Source organism: Calidris pugnax, unplaced genomic scaffold, assembly GCF_001431845.1.
Source record: "Calidris pugnax isolate Ruff unplaced genomic scaffold, ASM143184v1 scaffold24, whole genome shotgun sequence".
In the NCBI taxonomy this organism is placed as follows: domain Eukaryota; kingdom Metazoa; phylum Chordata; class Aves; order Charadriiformes; family Scolopacidae; genus Calidris; species Calidris pugnax.
In genome coordinates this window covers 21098879-21111517 of record NW_015090922.1, presented here as the reverse complement: position 1 = coordinate 21111517, position 12639 = coordinate 21098879, and the positions used below count along the sequence as shown (strand labels likewise).

At 39.5% G+C, this 12639-nt stretch overlaps 1 protein-coding gene across 1 annotated transcript in view; it reads left to right on the top strand.

Annotated features, from left to right (window-relative positions):
- EFCAB2 (EF-hand calcium binding domain 2) overlaps window positions 1-11896 on the top strand; it is a 32735-nt gene extending 20839 nt beyond the window's left edge. Inside the window, exons 3-7 of the mRNA XM_014950590.1 lie at window positions 3329-3401; window positions 8072-8151; window positions 10108-10150; window positions 10251-10317; window positions 11325-11896. Coding sequence (XP_014806076.1) covers window positions 3329-3401; window positions 8072-8151; window positions 10108-10150; window positions 10251-10317; window positions 11325-11440 — 379 coding nt within the window. The 3' untranslated portion in view covers window positions 11441-11896. The remainder of the gene's footprint in view (window positions 1-3328; window positions 3402-8071; window positions 8152-10107; window positions 10151-10250; window positions 10318-11324) is intronic.
- The last annotated feature ends 743 nt before the right edge of the window (window positions 11897-12639 follow it).

Here is a 12639-nt window from a genome sequence, read left to right as displayed (position 1 = left end):
GCCAGTTTTTTTTTTTTTTTTTTGTGTGCTTCTTCTTGTTCAGCTTTCTCCTTTTTGAAATAGGATGACTAGAACTGGGGGAATGGCATGCACAGATGGGAGTCAGGAGGGAGAACTGCATGCACTATACCTTTAGCATGCAATGTTATGGAAATACAAACAAAACATGTGTCTTAGGGAGTAAGAAAAAGTTGGGTGGAAGGTGGAAACAGGGACTGTTAGACTGATCAGGGGATAATTGGCTACAAGATACAGAGCTAATGGAAGTAACATTTAAAAATTCATAAATAGTCTTAATTTTTATATTTTTAAAGTTTGGATATTTGACAGTGCTACTTTAACTTTGTTTTAACATAAGTATCCATACACATAACAATATGACTTCTGTTATAAAATAGATAAACCATAAGTTTACGTCTCATTGAGTGGGTTCTGAAGTTGGTATAAGCTGCTATTGTTAAAATTTACTGAAGTAAATTGTCATATTTCCAATTACTATTTTCCGAAGAGTATCACCAGAAATTTTAATTATAAATCAATTATGAGTATAGACACTACAAAGGAGTGAAAACTACAAACTGGTGAAATTGTTGTCATTAGATGTTCCTCCCAAAGCCAAATTGGAAAACATCTTTAAATGTTCCAAACGTCTTTTCCACATTATAAAACAGAGGCAAGCGAGGTGCAAAATATTTGTGTGATGGTTTTAACAATGCATGCTTAGTAGTAGCTCTAAATTTGAGAAATTTTGAGTACTTCACAGAGGTGGGCTGGGTGGTGGGACAGGTCCTGGCTGCTGGGTCCTGCCCTGCCACCAGCCATGGGGAGCCCCTTCCACTGCTACCCCCCAGGTCTGGGGAGCCCCCAGCCCTCACTGCACCGTGACATGCTAGTTGCTTATTCATTTGTCATTTACATCTGCAGTTCTGGCTAAAGAGCTACACTCCTCACTCTATTATATAATAGATATAGAGCTTGGGAAAATGTTACAACAACAAAATGATACAAATAGACTTTTAAAAAATTTTATTCATTCAGTCAGTAAGTCATAACATGCGAGAGGGGACATTCAGAAGTCTAATTAACATAATAGATGCACAATTTCACATTAATTTTTATCCTAATACAGTTACCGACAGTGAACAACAATTTATTGTCTAATTATTCCTAGGTTCATATTGCAGGGCTGTATCACAATAATGGGATTATTAATGGCTGATTATCTTGTATCAGAAGGTGGCAGTACAGCACAATTCTTAGCCACAATTGTAGACCTATGAATGATGCTGCCTGAAATATCAGATTCCTGTGAAGAATATGGAAAATTACCCTGGCTTGAGAGGTCAGCATGGGTATTGCATGACTCTTAATGCAAATAAAAGTTAGTAAGAAGCCAAGCCTGAGGAAGACGGTATTGTTTCATGCCGCTTATAACACACCCTGAGTCAAGGGCTTTCATGATTTTGCAAATCTTGTCATTAAAAGTGTTACATGTAGGGTGAAAACTATTGCCCCAAATCTTATTGTGTCTGTGTTACAAACATGTATGAACATAAACTCATTTTAACCATCATTTTTGTAGGCTAAAGACTACACAGCAGAAATTACAGCTGCTGAACTAAGTGAGAGGAAGTGGCTGGGAGGAAAATACAATTTCCTATCTGGGTCCTTTAAACTTCTTGTTATTACCAAAGGTGACATGACTTCTTTGACCACAGACACTTCAAACAACATCCTCATGCTGGCACATGCATAGACTGTCAGAAACAGCAGCCAGCAAAGCCAGAATTTGCAAAGTCTTTCAGGGCCTGGCTTACCTTAGTCACATCGCGGTTTTGCTGAGTGTGAGGTGAGGCAGGAGATGATGGCAACCTTCCCGTCCCTGGCAATCTGTAAGAGTAGAAATAGTGTGGGACAGCAGGGAGGTGTAATTTAGGTTGGGTGTTTCTCTGGGGGAGGCAGAGAATATTTACAAGTATCTTTTAGCTGGAAAAAGATGAGGGAATACAAGGAGTGAAAGCATCAAATACAGTATATCCATACCAGAAGTAGGATGCATGGGCAAGGATCATAAAAATAGGACTAAATGTCTGACCTCATTGAGGTCAATGGCCAAACTTCCAATCACGTCTCGGGGGCAAGGTTTCATTGAGTCATTTGAGCAGATGGCTTAGTTTCATAACAACCGAATGTGTGGGACTGGGTTTTGTTTTGTAACTATTTTTGTGCAGCCAGCCTTGTCCTCTCTTTTGTCTACTGTAGTGCTTCTCACATGTTTTCAGTCAGAATGGGAGCTCCTTGCGACCTGTCTGAGGAGGACAAAGTCTGATTTTATGTGTGTTTGGTGTGCTGCGTTTGGGGCCCTACTGTTGTAAAATAATTTTGCAAAGGTAAAAGGCTTCTTGCATATACCATTTTTATTAGGCAATCTAATTTTTCCATCAAATGTACTGGTGCAGATGAAGAAACCACAGAGGTTTAATTCATGGGAACCACAGCACTGTGGGTGCTTATTCACATTTGAATTCCTGTGTTGAAGAGTTGGACTGAAAATTGCAAGCTGATGCTTCTGTTATTTTGTTTTCAATCATACCACAGATCTCTGTAAAAAAGTACTCTCTTTTACAGCTTTACAGTATTTTTTCCTCTAGTCTGTGATCTTGTTAATCTCAAACTTTTTTGAGGCATTGCCGGTTTGGTCAGGATTTTATTTAGAGCCTCAGAACGACTGCACCAGGTTCAGTAGTCAATGCAAGCTATGAATATAATTTGCAGCATAAATAGGGTGGTGATAAGCCCCTATGTTGGTCTGTTTGACTCTTTCAGAGCACAGCAGGGGCATAGCAGGGCTGCCTCCTTCCTGACCTTTTGTAATTGTTCTTTACTGCAGTTAGAATTTGTATCTTTATAGATTTAATGTAAACATATATTTTATTTGTTTCCTTTCATCTCAGTAGGTTTTCAAGTGTTTCATTAACTATATAAATGTAGTCTTTAGTGAAACAAAGCTTAACAATTAGAGGACAGCAGTTGAAAAGTAACCTGCACACAGTATACCTGCCACACAATGGTGAAGAATTTTTTGTGAAAGTCACAAGAACAATTATACTCTTCCAAAAAGCTCCAGAATATTTAATGTATGTAAAAATAGACATTGCTTACCAAGATGTCATCTTAAAAGTCCACATGTATATGCTTGTGCATGCTTGTGTGCTTGTACACGCACACTCCTGTACGCAAGGTCTGAATTGGTATCTGGATTCTCCACAGACACTCTTGTATTGCAGATTTACTGACAGAGATGTTCTATTTTATCTCTTTCTTTCAGAGAGATCGGCTCAATTGTCCGGTCACTGGGTTGCTTCCCAACTGAGGCAGAACTACATGAACTGCTTGCAAAGGTAAATGTTTACACCTTTTGTATTTTTTTCAGTCTTAAACTTGCACAAGTTTGGCCCTTCTGCCTTGCTGTGTGGGAAACCTACGCTCCTTTCCCACAGGTTGGAAGTGTCATGGTAGTGATTCAGGCAGGCAGGCAGTTTCTCAGGTCGCCCTGAAGCAAGCCTTTAAGCTGATGAGGTAACAAAGTTGATGGGTTAAAATGAGGAGCCTTTGACTCTCTTTTACTCCAGAAGGTAACTGTGACACTATGCCAAGGTAGAGGGGCATTTGTAGAAAACGGAGTAAAAATTGGTTTTGGCTGATGAAAAAGTAAGTCCTAAACCTCAGTCGGATTAGGATGTCCAAACCCTAACCGTCTCACTCTTCTGGGCATGCCATGGACACACACTGTGTTACTTTATTAAGTAATAAAAATTAGTTCTTGAGCAGGTGTTAAAATTATACATCAGATTTCAAAAATACACAGAGGGAAGACCTGCTGGTTTTTTTCACTGGGTCCTGTTACTGCTGTCTTATAGCCAGACTTCTCAACTTTTTGTCCTTCATGAGGTCTCTCCCCATCTTGAGATTTCTCAGTCATAGGTAAGTAACCTTTTCTTGCTTGATTACTTGACCGGTAAGTCAGAATTCAGACATAAAACTTGGCAAGAACTAGTGGTCCTACCATTCTCCCAGTGATACACAGGGGTAAGGAACTTCAATCACATTTCTTCACGGTTTTTTCCTACACTAATTTTTGTCTCCTTACCTCATGCTTGTAATAGAAAGGATGGTGTGCTGGTGCCTTGGCAGGGTCTGGTTAATAATTGGGACAAAGAAGTGGGAAAAAGATTTCCCATTCTTTTTGCAAATTATATGCTGCCTTAAGGAATGGGAGAAGCTGGGGCTGAGAGGTAGGGGAAGGATTTTTCTCTTTTTCATGTGTATGTCAGGATACTGGGAATTGATCTCTCTTACTCTTTTCTTCCTGTCCCCAACAAAAATTTGGGTGGTTGCATTAGTAGTCTCTCCTCAGTAGGCTTTTCTGGTCTCTTGTAGATCATAATTTAGTGTGAGAAATCTTGTGCTAAGTCTTGTGAAAATGATGCAGCTGCTTCAGATGAGGAAGTGCAAAGAACCATCAGATGAGAAAGATTTTTTAATGTGATACTGCAATCTGCCTGCTCTGGTTCTGTACTCTCAGTACCAGATTGTCCCAGCTCCCACTGAAAAACAAGACAAAATGGAAAGAGAAATTATGGTGCTTAATATAGATGATATGTTTAGTGGCCCACAGAGATGTTTGTTTGCAGCAAATGAACAGTGCAACTGACTCAAGATGCAGAATTGAGAAAAGGAAGAGGATGCTTTGACCACCTTCCCCTCCAAGTCCAGGGAAACTAGGAGAGTTTAAGGCCTGTCTCCCCCTCCCAAAGAGATTGGATTTTTTCTTTTCCCAATTTTCAGCATTACTGAAAAATTGGAGATAAGTAATACATAACAAAGTACAATACAATGCAGCTATGAGGCATAAGATTCTTGAGGTACAACAGTATAAGATGTATGCAATTGTTGATTATAAGGATATTAAATTAATGTATAAATACTGCAAGACGAAAGAATACATTCAAGAGTAATGGTTAACATTAAAGATCACTGAACTGGAAGTTAAATCTCAAAGAAGATTTCGTGGTTCCTGTAAATGAAATCTTGGCATAAGTTTAGTACCAGAAGAGCGCTGTTGTCTCATAGAACCCTTAATATATTATGTTAATCACAAATATATCTTAATTTATGTAAGATACCATTATCATTGACTATGGTAATATCATTTTATCTTAATCTAGATAAAGTAAAAATTTTCTCTGTTGGCCAGTTTGTAGCCAAGCTATTTCTCCACTAATTTTGCCCATTGTAAGCTGTGATTAATTTCTGTGTCTAATTACTTGTGCTTCTCAGTCACCTCATCTTCCTATTAGCCTTACTGTAGCTAAACTAGCATATGCTGTCCTCAAATTATTCCTATCTGCCAAATCAGCATTCATATAATTATTTTATTTCTAAAAATTATCATATGCTGTTTCCTTTATTGCCTTGTCCTAAATGCTGTAGCTGATACCATATCTTTAGGCCTACTTACAAAATTAAGATTAAATGGTAGTCCTAGAGACAGTGAAAGCTAATCTGAGGGTTACTACAATGCTTGGAGTTTTCAGTGCAGTGCTCTGGCACAGATCTCCTGGATAACTCTGGAAGATAGTTTTGTTTCTTTGTGACTTAAGCCCCCAAATGCTGTCTCAATAATAATAGTATGGCTGTGAGAGTAGAGATACAAAACATAGTGGGTGCTACAGTACAGTTGTTATGGGAGCTGTGGATGTACCCCAAAGAAAGAGAGAGAGCAAAGCTCACAGAGTTTGAACAAGCAAATACTCTTATTGTCGCAGTCCCTGTGAAAACAGGAGGAATTACAGAAAAAGGAAAACATGACTGGGAAATGAGGTGTAGAACAGGAGTGAGTATGAGGAAGAGTAAGAGGATACATATACCTACAAATATGCTTACTGACTTAGGTTAATTTATTCACATATCTATCCAATGTTAGAAATAGGATTAATTTTAACAGTTCAAGATGCTGCTGGGCCTGTAGAGGCACTGAAATTGAAGCTGTTCTTTCCAGGATAAAGGAAACTGAGGTTGCTTATCACCTCCCAGGACTAGGACTGTTGTCAGGAAGGACACATTTCTTCCACAGACTGGTCTCTGAAGATGAAATACAGATAGCACATCAACAAAAAGAGACAAATCTGGATGATATTTGTCAGTGAGGGCTAACACATTCATAGGTATTTGTTAGGCTGAGCTCAGAAGTGGTCACCGCTGGCAAGTTCTTCTGGTATGAAAACTTGGATGAGCATTAACTGTTTGGATGAGCAGATCTAATGTTTTTTAGCTCTTAAACATCGTTTATATATCTTACCATCTTCATGGATTTTTGGGGTCCTTGCTTTTGGTTGTTATGCTTAATATAAGACACATCTATTTCCAATAAATAGCTACCATATTTCTTTTCCTGTCTCTGGGGACTTCTGACCTAATACTAGTTGAAGCGCAGATGTTCCCTAAAACATCCTGTGCATTTTTACATCTCAATATTTGTGATGCATGGAATAGTTCAGTGTGTGACTGTTCTGTCACTGGAAAAAAGTTTTGCCAAGTTGTTTTGTTAAATCTTTTCAATCAAGCAAGCATGTAAACCAAATGATTCTGTAATGGTAAAAGTTACCATTTGATTTAGCATGAAGCATGCAACAGCTTCATTTTCTTGCTAGAGATCCCTTCCACTAGGCTCACCAAACAGAAGCAAAGGAGTGCTTTTTCAAGCCAATTTGGACTCTAAAGCAGCAAGAGATGGTGGCTGCCTGCTTTTAGCAACCGAAACTCGACAAGAGCACTGGAAAAGAGCATGCAGCAGCAGTTGCAGCTCTCCATTTAAGCAACTGGATGTATCAGGCATCACCCCCAGCTCTGACCCAGCTCCCAAGAGGACGATTTCTTACTTCACCTTTTCCTGGCTCAGTTAGGAGATTTCAAATCAGGTGTCTATTTGAGTCTTCTTTCAATCTGAGCTGTGTCTGTGGAGAGCGTAGCAAGGTGTCGCTGCTGCCACGTGAGACCACAAGGCGCGCATCCAGTTTCAACACAGACAGAAACAGGCCAGCTCCATTAAGAGGACACCTTTGGGGAGTAAAACTCGAAATTTTCAGGGAAGGGGGGCACAAGGCTGATAGGGAGCAGTTGCTCATCTCCTGCGGAAGTATTGGAATGCAGTGAGAATACTGCTAGAAGTCCCTGATGTTTTGGGACTAATCTGGTAATTTATTTGGGAGGCAAAAGGAAGCTTTTCTGTGTGTAGCATTTTATGGGCTGCCTTATGACTGTTTCAGGCTGCCCTGACTCAGTCTGCGTGCTTCTGGTCCTTCCCCTGACGACTCTCTCTGGCTATGAAACATGTGGAGGCAACAAATTCCATCCTTGAGGTGTACTAGACTGGGGCTATGTCCAAACTAGCACATTAAATATGCCCAGAAACATCCTTGGGTGTTGAAGCCAGCTGGCACAGAGCAGCTCATGCCTACCCTGGTGAATGTTTTATGTGAAGTGCCTGCACAGAGCAGCCTGGTGGAGAAGGTCCAGACCAGGCCTGGTAACTGCTGTGGGGACCGTTAGGTGGCACAGGCCAAAACCATGCCAGGGAACGTGCTAATGGTTTGTTTTTATGGGTGGTCACGTTACACTGCTATGGAATGTTCCAGGTCTACTAGCATGAATGCAGTCTGAATGTTTAAACCTCTGCTGGGTTATTGTGGGAGATAAAATGGGTTACTAGGCATCCAGTTCCTCTGTATGAATGGTTTCTAAGCACAAGAGGGCAATAGTGAGTTGTTGAAAATGTCTATAATAGCAGGGCTGTGTTTTGCCTGGGATATTATTTCTTCCTCGAATTTCTTTCTATTTGATCACAAGCATTTCACTCAGATGTTATGGTGCCATGTGATATTAAAATCCTGATATAAATATTCGAAGTCTAACTCTGTAATTTTAATGCAGGAACCACCCCAATTTTCTGGTTTTCATATTATTTTGTTAATGAGTCATATAACCTGCCACACTTAAGTTTTATTTTTAGGTCGAAGAAGAAGAACCAACCGGATACATTCATCTGGAAAAATTTCTTCCAGTGATGACAAAAGTACTACTCGACAGAAGGTAATGGAAAGTGGATTTTCTGTGTCTGTAGTTCATTCCACATTGACAGGGCTAATTCTGAATAAATATATCTACTGTAATTTTATGTAACTGGAAGGAGTACAGATTTTTTTTTGTTATTTAAACTCAGTTTACATTAGCTTGATAACTTTTGTTTCAAAATTACTTTATCTACATAGAATTATGTTGTACAGATGATATAAATAATACCAAGATATAATCATGAATTGTGATAATGGTAGCTTTTGTATTTTTAATCCAAATGAGAATTAACTTGCTGTTCAACACGTTTTGTGCATCTCTGAAATATTTTGTATGCAAATTAAGGTCATAACCATTACTTTCTCTGAACATATGAGTTACAGTTACTGAGAAGCACAGTCTCTTACTGTGTATTTTTAATAAATAGCATAAATCAGCTTCATATTCATGTCTCAAAGTGACTGCCAGGTATAGTTGAACGTACACAACTGGAACTCTAAAAGACTGCCGATCCAAAAGTCTAGAACAAAACCGCATTTCATTGTTCAAAGGTACATAGAAATCTTTTCATGTGCACAGGAACTTGTGCTATTTTGATATTTTGCACTAAAAGCGAGATTACTTAGAAAGAATTTATCTTTCTTTTTAAAGATGGTAGCCAAGAGTGTTGGTAGACTCAGCCTTGACTAATACTGAGAAGTTATTTTGCACACAGAGGGAGGGCCTTTGGTAGGAAGATGTTCTATAGATGAAACAGTTGTGGGATTTCCCAGAACTGTCTCGCAGCATCCAGAGGCAGCAGGGTCCACCTTGGGGCTGAATTTGAGAGTATTTGTGACCGTGCCTGGACACGGACCAGCCAGCAGTGTCTGGGTCACAGTCTGCCGGTGCGGGTGCCTTCAGTTTCCAGGTTCCTGCATCTTTGTTTTCTCTGGCCTTCCTGGCACATTTCTGGCTCCACACTGATGTTCAGCCTTTCACAAAATTATACTGTGCTGCTCTGGGCTCTCTTCTTCTCCTCCCCACCCTCTCCAGGCAAACACACACACAAAACCAAACCCACACATTTTCCCCAGGCTAGTGCAGGCTTGTCAAGACCCACTTTATCTTTTGGGGCACTATGTCCATAGTTCACTTATCCAAGGGCACATGAGATTTGGATCACAGAAAACAAGGCCTCTTCTCAGCATATTTGATTTTTAGATAGTAAAAGACTGAGGCGGGTCTGGACGAAACAATCAAGCAGTTAGAACCTCTTTGGCTTCAACGTCTTCTCTTTAGTATTGTTGGGGGTTGGTGAGAGTCTGCTGGGATATGAAAGGTCTCCATTGCTGCACAGGGTTTCCTTTCCAGCTCTTTGGACATGGTTTAGTAGTGAACTTGGCAGTGCTAGGTTAATGGTTGGACTTGATGATTTTAAAGGTCTTTTCCAACCTAAACGAGTCTGTGATTCTGAAATCAGGCGCACGTATGCACACACACACATGCCCACTTCTCCTGTTTCTCTGAAATTGTTAGTGACAGACCTTTCCTTTTATAGCTACCAGCCACCTTTGCTGATGGTCAGCTCATTAGACTGTTCTAGTCCCACTAGATGATCTGTTGCCTAGCTACCAGCATACCTGGACAAAACTTTGTTTTGTTGGTTTGGCCATCTTCTGTTCACTGCGTTGGCTACGTGGGGTGATTCAGCTATTATTGATTCCTACTAACCCACTCAGCCAGCCCAGACACGCAGATACCATTCACCTGGCTGCTTAGCACAGGGAAAATTAAACAGGAGTACAATAAAAGACATAAAAGCTAAAGATATGGACAGTTCCAAAAAGTAAAGCTGGAATTAAATGTTTGATAGACAAACTTAGTAAATTCTTATAGAAAATAAGTATCCCCTTTCCTTTAGTACTCATTCTTTCAGAATAGTAGAGCAGCCTGGCAAACAGTGACTTAACTTCTCTGATTCAATGGTTTCAGCTACCGGCCTATTCCAGAAGATGTTCTTCTACATGCATTTGAGGTCTGTAACTAAATATTCAAGTATCTAATTGCTGGAAAGAAGTTGCTGGTTCTTGGTTCAATACGGTTAAAGCCACAGGTTTTATTCTTTTTCTTTAAAGGCTTTGGATGAGAATAAATGTGGATACATTACTAAAGAGGACCTGGTCAAATACTTGACTGAAGAAGGTAACATGACTTTTGTAATATCAATATTTAAGTAAATAAACTTTACATATATATATATATGGCACCTTGAGGTCCTCATTGTATATGTCAAAACTTGCAGGAGTAGGTACATTGTCTTCAAACAATACTGTTGCTGTGATGAATGGCTGCAGACTAGAACACTTCACTGGTGAATAATGCAGGGAAAGAACATTTATGTGCCTGCTTGCAAACATTATCAGATAGAGATTATCATTATTATTATTAAGAGTCATAATTCAATCTTGTGTGGATATCTTATGATTCTGTGCACATCTCTGTGCTTCCTAAGGATGTGACTTTTTTCTGTCCTCCCGTAAAATTATAGTTTAGATTTCCAGATGTTTCAGGTAGTTCCAGTGCTCATTCTTTCCTACATTATCTTGATCTTAATTCTAGTGCCATATGCATACAAAGAGATTCAAAGACCAGATTTAACTTGTATATCATGTAATCCTCAATATCCCTTGAAGAGCCTGCTTTTCTTGCATGCCTGACTCATGCCTACCTCAAGTATAAACTGAAGTGCAGGCTTTGCGCAAGACCTATCCTCAGATGGGCACCTTGTTCTCAAAGAGGGATGCAGTGGTCCATCGGCAGCCTTGGAGCTCTTAAAAGAGAAAAAAGAGAAGCCTTTCATGATGTAACTACAAGTGAAAGGATAGCCAAATAAGAGACAACCATTTCAATGTGCACATTAGAAGAATTCACTCTGACAAAAGCTGTTGTTTCGAAATCTCTGTGGCAGAGAGGAACAAGCTGGTTTTGAGTCTGTGAGCTAGAAGGAGATCAGAAGACCCAGGCCCTCTGTCTCCTTTCCCTTAGAGTGGCTCACTTGGTGTGCAGGACTTATGTTGGCAAAAGTGAAAGAATCAGAGCTTTAGTATCGGTCCTTTCTCCTCTGTGTGAGGACCAAAAGGAGATCCTTGCAAGGGAAAAGGGGTGTAATTTGCCAGCCCTGAAGAGTGTTATTCTCTGCTGTCTTTCAGGTGAGCCCTTTACTCAGGAAGAAATGGAGGACATGCTGTCTGCTGCTCTGGATCCGGAAACAAATACTGTTCGATACAGAGACTACATTTCAAAGATGGTAGTAGATGAAAGTTAAGATCTTCCTTTTTAGTGCTTGAGATGCCTTTCCGTAACAGCTGAGTGTCTTGGCAGTTAGTTGAAATGTGTATTTTAAAGTATAACAAAGTTCAGCTTGTGACCTTGTGCTCATAATTAAAATAAAATCTGTGTAGCAATATTTCCTTGACTTCTGTATACATACTGAAATATAGTCACACCTGGAAAAAGAGCTCTAGACAGAAATACTGTGTAAGGTCTGGAAAAGAAATCATGTAATTTAGTTTGAAAAATAACAGGAAAAATAATGTTAATGGAGTCAAGAAATGACTTTACAATTGCTTCTGAAAAACTAATGGAAAACGAGACCTGTGAAAGCGAGTAAAAGTAGGTAAGTGAGTACCTTAAAATGACTAAAATCATGAAGGCATGCTACTAAGATAAAGCTTCTGTATTTAAGTGTAACCCCTGTTTGTGTTTAACTAATAAGGCATCAGGTAGGTTACTACTTTTGAAATATTATACTAGATCAAATAAACTTTCTATGATTTCTAGGTGTTGTCAAATATTTGTGCTTTGTAGGCACTTAAACTGGACTGGTTAGTTCCATTTTATGTTACTCGTCCATTGGCACATGATATTTTGCTACTGTTTTAAACACACAGGTAACACTGAAACCATTGCCATAGTCAAATGTACAAACAAAGTAATCCTTGAGAACATTTATCTTACTATAGGCAATAAACAGTTCCCCTTTCATAACTAGTTTGAAAGTCTGGAGCTAAAACTGTTCATAAGTTAGACAACTTAGGATCATAGTACTGGAATTTGATTTTCATAAACTGATGAAGCACCACTTTTTGAAAGATGCTCATGTAGAATATGTGTCTCAGCTACCCTTGCTAGAAGACCACCAGAGACCTCACATCTCTTCTCATTTCTAGCTTAATAATTTTGTTGACTATTGCTGTGCTATTGTCCTTTAACTTGAGTTAGAGTTCTGTTCTCTGGAGTTCTTGCCTTGTACATCATCTCCTAACAAGTTGCCCTCAGCTTCTCGTAGGAACCATCTCGCCACCATCTCAGCTATTGTCCTTTAACTTGAGTTAGAGTTCTGTTCTCTGGAGTTCTTGCCTTGTACATCATCTCCTAACAAGTTGCCCTCAGCTTCTCGTAGGAGAAGATTCTGTGATCTGGTCCCCAAGGCCACCATCTCGCACTTTGTGCTCCACACCTTTG